The 9,465-nt window shown below is 45.0% G+C and overlaps 1 protein-coding gene across 1 annotated transcript; it reads left to right on the forward strand.

The window, feature by feature from the left end:
- Positions 1 to 579: 579 nt before the first annotated feature.
- SMIM9 (small integral membrane protein 9) lies at positions 580 to 9,372 on the forward strand. The gene is made up of 4 exons (XM_060002695.1): positions 580 to 721; positions 1,617 to 1,746; positions 7,006 to 7,040; positions 9,236 to 9,372. The coding sequence occupies exons 1-4, from the start codon at positions 580 to 582 to the stop codon at positions 9,370 to 9,372; spliced, it is 444 nt and encodes a 147-aa protein (XP_059858678.1).
- The last annotated feature ends 93 nt before the right edge of the window (positions 9,373 to 9,465 follow it).

The following is a 9,465-nucleotide window of genomic DNA, read 5'->3' on the forward strand; positions in this document are numbered from 1 at the left end:
ACAAAGTGAGATCTCTTTGGCTGTTCAGTGGCAGCAAGCAGGAAGCTATGAACTCCTGTGACTGCAGAACTTCTGGGCCACCGCCACCCCCATGATGGACTGTGCCCCCTTATCCACTGAAATTCATACCTGGTTAACCATTTATACCGCTTATTTGCTGATTCAGTAATAAACCCAACTCAAAACAAAACAAAATGAAAAGGATGTGGGACTGAAAAAGTGGAGTCAAAGATGACACCACAGGGTTTGGCCTGAACAACTTAAGAGTTTCCACTAATTGAGCTGGAAAAGCCCAAAGGGGCATGTGGTTTAGGAGGGGATGTCAGGTACCCGATCCGATGGAGCACAGTCAATTTCTGTCTTGTGTTTTGTTTCTTGAAGGCGGGTTGGTTTTTGCCTTGGAAACTGACTGTGTTCAGGATTCAACAGTGTCAGTAAGTGAATTTTTCTTGTGTTCATAATAGCTCTAGGTTTGCAATAAAATCTAAACCACCATTTTCTGACTTTTCAGACAGAGCTGCCTTGGGACGAGCCAAGGGAAAAGCCATCTCCCCTCGGTGCAGGCCCTCGGGAGGGCGCATGGAACCCCCAAAGCTGCTGAGCACTGGATTTCTGCTGTGCTCTCTGACTTGCCTCTTGTTGGAAACTGTCGCTTTGTCTCTGTCACCTTTATCTGCCTTCGGAAAACAAGACCAGGATGGATTGGAACCACGCTCAAGGGGTGTGTTTGCTGTTACGATGAATGTTCCTATCTTCATAGGACGTAAGATTCCTGTCTCCGGTCAGGAAAGAGTGATTCTGTATTTTAAAAAAAATGTTCACAGGAAAGCAAAGTATTTCTGGTTTGGTTCAACAAGCATGAACCCACTAAGCCAAAGCCACAGGTGTCAACCTTCCATAAAATATGACAAATACTCCCCGAGGACAAGGGATAATTGAAGTTGTCTGGGGGGAGGGGTCAAGAGGACTTCAGAAAGGAAGCGAAATTTCAGCTAAAGCTGATGAGCCGCTGACCCATGGCTTAGCTCCTCCCGAAGCCCAGCGTGGTGCCGAGTTCCTTCCCATCGCTGGAAAGGGTACCGTTGTGAGTGGTGAACCCTCCTGACTTCACACCACAGACACTTTTGTTTGCCCTGCCTCTTCCCCGATCAGCAGACCCTGAACCTCCTTCTGCCGGCCGCCCCCGGCCTCCTCCTGTTGGTGCCACTGGGCAGGCAGCCATCTCCTTTCTCCTCACGGGACACCCAGGGCCCTCAGCTTCCCGAACACCCTCTAGGCAACAGCATGGTGTCTATTAAGTCGTGCTCCTTGCTCACAGTGTACCCCATTGATTCACAGACACCTCCAAACAACCTTTAAGCGATCTGGGGCGGACATTATTGTTCCTATTTCACATACAAGGAGGAAAAGATGATGTCCATCGGAGGATACCTTTGTTTTCCCAAAAGTGTATTCCTTTAATCTCTCAGCACAGCAAAGTTGTTAGGAATATGGGCCCTGGGCAACTATAAGAGCCTGAGATCTGGGACAACTATTTGAACTTGAACCAGGTTTCAAATCCCAGCTTCATCACTTACTCGGGCTCTCTTCAGTGACTGTCTATGCTCTTCCTGCAGAAACTCCCAGGTCCTGGCTGAGCAACTTCAGTGATTACCTGTGGGATCTCATCAGGAGCTCCATCCCTACAGCTGCCATTTTTGCTTTTCTGATCATTTCAGCGATCATGGGGACCCTCTGTTGCCTCACGTAAGCTGCTGGGGGGAGGAGAGGGGGAACCGAAGGAGAGGCAGGAACAGCCAAGTTCCACACCAGCCTGCGCATCTGTAACTAAGGGAAAGTTCTGAGGAAGGTGATTGTGGGAACACCACTCTGAAAGCCCATGTGTGCCCCTTTGAAAAAGTCTCCTGCACGTTCTCTTTTTTTCTCTAACCCACTCCCTATGTTTCCAGCCACTGACACATGACGTTTAAAGACCAGTGTTTGCAATTGATCTTTTTTTTTTCTTACACTAACTTCATTAACTCCTAATTATCCTTCCCTTTAGTTTAGGAACTATACATGGAAAACATATGATTAACTTTTCAACTGCCTGAAAATTTGCTGAAATATTTATTATTAAATCATATGAAGCCAAAGAGATTCCTGAAATAGCTAACAGAATACTTAAGCTTAGCTAGCAAAGCCTGAATTTCATTAATTCAATCAGTATTTACTAAGACATGACCACTTGCCTGTCTCTGTCCTGATTACTAGAGACAGAGAAATAAGACAACTGAATAATTACAACCTGGTGGCTCAGGGCTGTTCAAACTGCGGACTCTAATAAAGTGGCTGAGGTCAAAGATCAGGTGAAGGGTGTGGCATCCCCACCTAAGGCTCCCGATAACCTCAAAACGACCACAGATCAAGAACCATGTCTAGGAAACAAACTTGGATATGGTTCCTGGCACCTGGAACTCACAGGAGCCAAACAGAACTAAATGAGCTATTCACTGTTTGAGCCGCACAGCAGTACTCAGACCTCGGATCGGCCATGAGAAGGACACTTGCTTCAGGCACAGCCACAGAGAATAGTGGACCAGGGAGCGTCCTGGAGGATGGGCCACAGGCAGGGAGCTCCCCCTTCTCGGAGGAAGAGCTGGGCCTGATCAATGTCTGGCCAGCAGGATTCCAGAATGACTACAGAGCAGGGAGTGCTGTAGGCCTCCCGGTCTTCCTCTTTTCAAAGGGAAGGGTTTACAGCCGTTGCCCTCTTCCTGCACCATCACTGTATGGGGCAGGGGTGGGGGTGGAAGCTGGAGACCAGGGGCACATGGTCTACTTCGGTTCAAAGCTCTCTTAACCAAGAAGAGCCACACCCAGACTTGAGAGAACCAGATACTCTGGAAGCAGACTGTGTGGCGGGAGTGTGGTGTGCAGGGTATTATCAGGGATCAACGCCTGCGGGGGGCAGGGGCAGGAAGCGAGAAGCTGAACCGCCTTGCAAGCCCTGCAAGGCCTCCGGTGACCCCCTTCAGAGTTGTCCTTCCCCCGCCGCAGGAAGTACAGGCTCTGTGTTCACCAACCCTGTTCCTTCTTCCCAAGCACAGAGGAAGACTGCATTTCACAACTAAAGAAGCCAGGACTCAAGTCAACATACATTTGATTCTCTATCTTTTAAATCACTGTTGCTCAAACTCTGGCCAACAGGCCGGCTGCATCAGAAACATCAGAGGTTTGCTGAAACACGCACACACGGAGGGGCTTCTGTGAAGACAGGCAGGCAACATGCCGAGAGAAATGTTTCCTTTCTTGAAGTAAATGGCTCAGCCTGGTGAGAAAAACCAGTAAACCCTTGCTTGCTGGGAACAAACAAGGACAGTAAGAACAAAACAAAAGAAGACATGGATGACAAAATATAAAAGGATCCAAAAAGCTGGATAAACAAAGACCTTAGTGAAAGTAAGATTAGAGAAAAAAATGATAGATGCAGGAGACATAATTAATTTTTTGGTAGAAAACAACCAAAATAATTCAACAGAAGAAAACACTTCAAGGCCTAATTTTTTTTAATATTGCAAAATCAAAGGAAGGTTTGAGTCTCTAGTCATACGGGGTGCATCAAGTCCCAGGAAAAATTGGCACTTGGGACTGGGCACATACTAGACGCCGAATAATACTTGATTTTTTATGAATGCATTTCACAGTCAGGATTGCAAACAGTTTCTCTGCGCCTCTTTATTCACCCCCTTTATTCACCACCACCATTAGCGGTGGCTGTACAGAAGGCTTAGGCTAGCTGCTTGCTACCTGAGGAAATCAGCATGGAAGGCTGGCCAACCTCTCGGGGCCCTGGCAAGTACGCAAAAACACACGTATTCAATCTACGAATTTTTAGTATGGTTTATACTAGTGAAAAAATAGAACCAACTTAAATGATTCTTGGCTGGTTAAAGAAAGCAGTGAACATTCATACAATGAGAGCTATACAGTCACCAAAACGTTGCTGTAGAAGGGTAATTACATGGAATCAGATTCATGAAATATTGTTGAGTGGAAAAAAGCAGATTATAACAGAGGATATGCAATTTCACCCAATTTGTTGTGAAAAACTATATGTACAGGGAAAAAAACTTTTAAGGACCTAACGAAAGATTTAGACATTGGTCATCTCCTTGTGATAGTGAATAGGTGACTTTAATTATCACTATTGTTGTTGTTATGTAGTTTCATGTTTATTTTTGTGTGTCTGCACTTTCCAATCTTTCCACAACAAAACATATTGTTTAATTAGTAAGTTTTTTAAGAGAAACTTTAAAAACAAAAGACGAAAAACTATCTGATCACACTCTGATACCACACTCTTACTCTTACTTTCTCAAGTCATGAACGCAGTTTTTGCAATATGAAATTACTTGGTTCGTGATAAGAAAAGAAGCTGTCCAAAATCCTATCTTGGAAAAGGTGATGTAACTACAAAGTAGCTCTGTGCAGACCAAGACAGTGTACTGGAATTTAAACTCAGTTCAGCAGTCATTTTCTCTTCCTTTCCCAGTATCCTCATAGGTGAACCAGTCCAATGAAGTACTAGAAGATTCCAAGAGAGTGCAGAGTGTGCTATTTGTGTGCATTGAGGAAGTATCTATCAGGTAAAATTAAATTGTCGGATTTCCCTGGTGGCGCAGTGGTTGAGAGTCCATCTGCCGATGCAGGGGACACGGGTTCGTGCCCCGGTCCGGGAAGATCCCACATGCCGCAGAGTGGCTGGGCCCGTGAGCCATGGCCACTGAGCCTGTGCGTCCGGAGCCTGTGCTCCACAACGGGAGAGGACACAACAGTGAGAGGCCCGCGTACCACAAAACAAACAAACAAACAAACAAAAAAGTTATGACACAATAGGGCTTTGTGGCCAATTAAGTTGGAGAGGTGCTGAAACAAATTTAAACGTATTTCCTTCACTGTATGACATATCGTGGCTATCTTTCCATATCAGGAAGTGTTGCATAGTATTCCTTGCAGTGGATTCGACAGAAGTCGTTTAACCACCCCCCATATAATAATAATTTAGGGTGTTTGTACTTGTTCACTATTGCAAATGTAATGCAGGTGATAGTTTTACACATTATTCATTTGCTTTCCCCTTTGCTGTTCTGAGTTGGAAATCATTCACTCCGTGGGCACTATTGAACACCTCCTGTCCTGGGAAGGTGACAAAACAAACACCAAGCCTGGCTCGGGTGGAAGGCACAGCAGGGCCAGGGGCTGGGATGAGAGTAAGGTCTGGTGGGCCTCAGAAAGCATCTGGGCTCTACTGGGAGCGAACAGAAAGCAGGGAGCAGAGAAGGGACGTCATTTGATGGGTGTCTTTAAAGGGTCATCTCAGTTGCCACGTTGAGAAGGTCAGAAGCAGGGAGACCAGCTGGGAGGTTTACCGAAATCCAGGTGAGAGACAGTTTCGTTGGGACCAGGGTGGGAATTGGCAGAGTTGCAGGAAGAGTCGGAATCCAGACAGAGGGTGAAGGAAGGAGCATCAGGGTTTGATTATGGGTCGGGTGAGGGGTGGGAAAGAGGGAGGCTCTGAGGATGCCTCCCAGACTTTGGGCCTAAGCACGGGCACGGACGGGGTTAGGAATTTACTCCTGAAAAATGCGAAGAGAAAGAAAGACCGAATGGATGTTCTCATTGATGCGGAGGTGAGATCCAGCCACACACCCTTTGTCCCACACTCCACACAGCAGGAGGAGACCATCCTCTGATCAAACTTGAAGTGACAGTTTAACTTATCAGCTTGCACTAACCTTTAAATCAGATTGGATGTTTACTTAAATTCTCCCCCCCTACTCAGCACATGGGAGCCGGGGAGGGAAGTCTAAGTAATAATGAAAAGAAGAGCTGCATCCTTACACACATCTTTATAGTCTTTATATCTTGCCCAGCTTGTTCCTTAAGACAAACTGCTGAACGTGCAGTCGTTGGGTCACAGGCCGTGAGCATGTTAAAGCCTTACGCTGGTCCACGTAGCGCTTGTACGAGTTTCCAGGTTCCGCCTCTCTTGAACATTGCGTTGTTTCTTTGGTTTTCTTTACATTTTTGCCAGTTATGTTTGGCAATATATTATTTAATTTTGCTTGTATTTTAAAAATTCCTGAAGTACCCCTAGGCTTGGTGCCCCAGAATTTTTAAGCTGCTTTTTCTTTTTATAAATGTATTTATTTATTTATTTTTGGCTGCATTGGGTCTGTAATCCCCATCCTGTCTCCTCACGCCAGAGCCCTGCCTCTTTTTAAACTATAAAAACTAAATCATAGGCATGCATTCTCCTGTGATTTTCTGTTTTGAGATTCCTCCACGTCGATGCCTGTAGCCCATTTCCACCCAGTTGTAAGAAAAGACCTCTAATCATTTACACCATCGACTGTAGACGGACATCTGTATTGTTTCTGTCTTTTTTTATTCTAAATATTAATGCATGTCTTGTAGTGTACAAGTGCAAGAGTTCCTCTGAAGACTATCACACTGTGATTGACTTTCTGAGTCAAAGGCGCCAATTATTAAATATATCCGCATCCTTGAGAAGATGCAACATCACCAGCCTTTTAAATTTTTGCCAATCTGGCGGATAAGTAATGATATCTTATTGTTTCCTTACTTTGCATTTCCCCGATAACTGATGAGATGGAAGACCTTTTCACGTGTTTATAGGACATTTGTCTTCCTCTTCTATGAATTTTGCCCATTTTTCTAATTTTAGTTTCATTTATTCCTTATTGGGTCAGTAGGAATTCTTTCTATACTCTGTATACTAATATTTTGTAGGCTATAGCTGTGGAAAATATCTTCCCTCAGTTTGAGGATTGTATTTTCATTCTCGATATGACGTATTTTGATCAGCAGAAGTGCTTATTTTAACGTAGTGCGAGTTGGCAATCATTTTCCTCTGCGTAAGTGCTTTTCTACCCCAAAGTCATAAAGGATGTCTCCTATATTGTCTTCTAAAAGTTTTATAGTTTTGCCTTTCGCCTTTAGGTCCTTCAGCTACTCGGAATACATTTTTGTGTGGTGTGAGGTAAAGTCTAATTTCATTTTTTAAAAACATTGTGAGAAACTATATTTTTCCAGTCATGAACTTTGAACTGAATTTGTGTGCCTCAAGGCAGTTCTAGGAATTGAGAAAAGCAGATAGCTGCAATAAATTCCAAGGAGCAAAGCCTGATTCTGAGCACTGAGCACCCTGAACTGGAACCAGCCGAGCAGAAAAAGGCATGGGAATGTTGAAAAAAAGACCAGCTGTATGACCATGCATCCTGAGTCAGCCGACTTGCCCTCCCAGTACTTTTCCACGCTGAGCTTTGCCTCGACAAAAACTTTTAACTACATTTTGCTCGAGGATTCACTCCCTCGGAAGTCTCCGACGGCAATAGTTTAGGTGGCGTGTTTGCCTTCACCTGTAACCTGTCTCGGTTTCTGTTTTGATCCTATGGCTCCCCAGTCGCCCTTACTGCAAGCGTGTCCTTTCCCTACTGCTCTACAGTGCCTCTTGTCATGTCACCATTTCTCGTCTCTCTTCTGTTCCAATGGTCTGTCTATTTCTGTGCCCACACCATGCTCTCCTAATTAACATAGCTTTGTTATAAGTCTTGCAATCTAGAAGGCAGTTCCCCCACATTGTTCTCCTAGAATGCTTTGGCAATTCTTGTTCTTTACAAGTCCACACATATTTTAAAATTAGATTATCAAGTTTCACAAAACCTATCCCAGAAGTGGGATTGCTGGCTCAGAAGGTCCTGTTCAGTTTTATGAGATAATGCAAAACTGTTCTCCTAGATAGTACTGCCAACAGCAGTACTCCCAGCAGCAATATTCAAGAACTCATATGGATTCACATCTTCTCCAACACTTGATATTGTTAGACATTTAAATTTTTGATAATTGAATGGAGGTGCAGTGGTATTTCATTGTGGTCTGATCACTAATGAGGTTGAACATCTGTTCATATGTTTATTGTTCACGTGGGTTTCTCCATCTGTGAAATGTTTATTCGTGGTTTTTACTCATTTATCTGCTGGATTGTTTGTGTTTTCCTTATTGATTTGTAGACCTTTATATGTTCATAGTAGGAATTCTTCGTCAGTTGTGTGTATTGAAAATATTTTCTGCAAAAGCACAACTTATCTTTTTTGCTTTTTAGCTTGTCTTTTGATGAGTAAAAGTTCTTAATGCTAAAGTCAAACTGATCAATATTGTTTTATAGTCAATGGTTTGTCTCTATCCCAAAGTCTAAAAGTTCTTTGCTGATGTTTTCTGTCAAGAGCTTTAAAGTTGTGTTTTTGACACAGAAGTCCTTAATCCATCTGGAATAGATTTTTTTTCTGCATATAACATGGAGGAGGGTTCCAGCTTCATCTCTTTCAATATAAATAACCATTTTCCAGCTTTGGTTAATGAAAAGTCCCTCTTTACTTACCTAACATGGCACCTGTATCGTATACACAGTTATACACATGACTGGGTGCGTTTCTGCGTTTTCTAATCTATCTCATTGCTCCATTAATCTATCCCTGCACTGGTATCGCACTGTCTTAATTTCAATAGCTCTCTCTCCCTCTGTGCCTGTGTCTCTGCCTCTGTGTGTATGTGTGTGTGTGTGTGTGTATCTCAGCCTTCTATAGTTCCTTCAGGGTAATCTTGGGGAAGGGAGCCAGCAATCACGTGAGCTCAGCCTCTTAGCAGAGAAAACTGGATGATCTGGCTGCAAACTCTTGCCCCTGGATTTGCCCTTCTTGTCTATGAGGTACTGGAAGGTCCAAATAAGATTACATAGAGTAATGAACTGCTTATAATACTGCGAGGTTACTCCCTTGGGGTCAAGGGGCCAGGTGTTTATCAGGCAAAGGTGTGTACAGATCGTGGACAGCCCTGAGCTCTGTAAGCACAGAAAATGTTTGTTTTGTTCAGAAAGTCTGTCGTCTAGGCTTCTGTTTTAACGCCACGAAGGCGTTAGGGTATAAGGAATTCTGCTCTAGGATTCGGAAGGAATGTTGGCTTTCTTCGCTTCCACTGATCCCTCAATTTTTTGTGGCATTAGCAGTAGGAGCTGTAGCCTAAGACAGATAACAGCAGCACAGGAGCCTTAAAAGGCCTTTTCTCAAAGTCCTGTGCCCACATCGGTTTCTGGGTGGAGCCTGGAGTCGGAGGGGCGGCCGTCGCAGCCCTCGGATGCTCCCCTGCCATCCCCACGAATTCGGCCCGGGTGTAGGTCGAGCGCTCAACCCGCCCCAGGCCGTGGGTCCTCTGTGGTTTGGGAGCGGTGTGCTTTTTCCTATGACCCCTCTGGGATTCAGCCGCAGGGGCCTCGGCGGGAACAGCGCCTCCTTCCGGCCCTCAGGTGCGTAGCGCGCCAGGGGCCCGCGGGGCCCAGGGGGAGGGGGGAGACGGGAGGCGGGGGCAGGGGCGTGGCGAGGGTGGGGCGTGGGCGGAGCTCCTCCC

Source organism: Delphinus delphis, chromosome X (assembly GCF_949987515.2).
Source record: "Delphinus delphis chromosome X, mDelDel1.2, whole genome shotgun sequence".
In the NCBI taxonomy this organism is placed as follows: domain Eukaryota; kingdom Metazoa; phylum Chordata; class Mammalia; order Artiodactyla; family Delphinidae; genus Delphinus; species Delphinus delphis.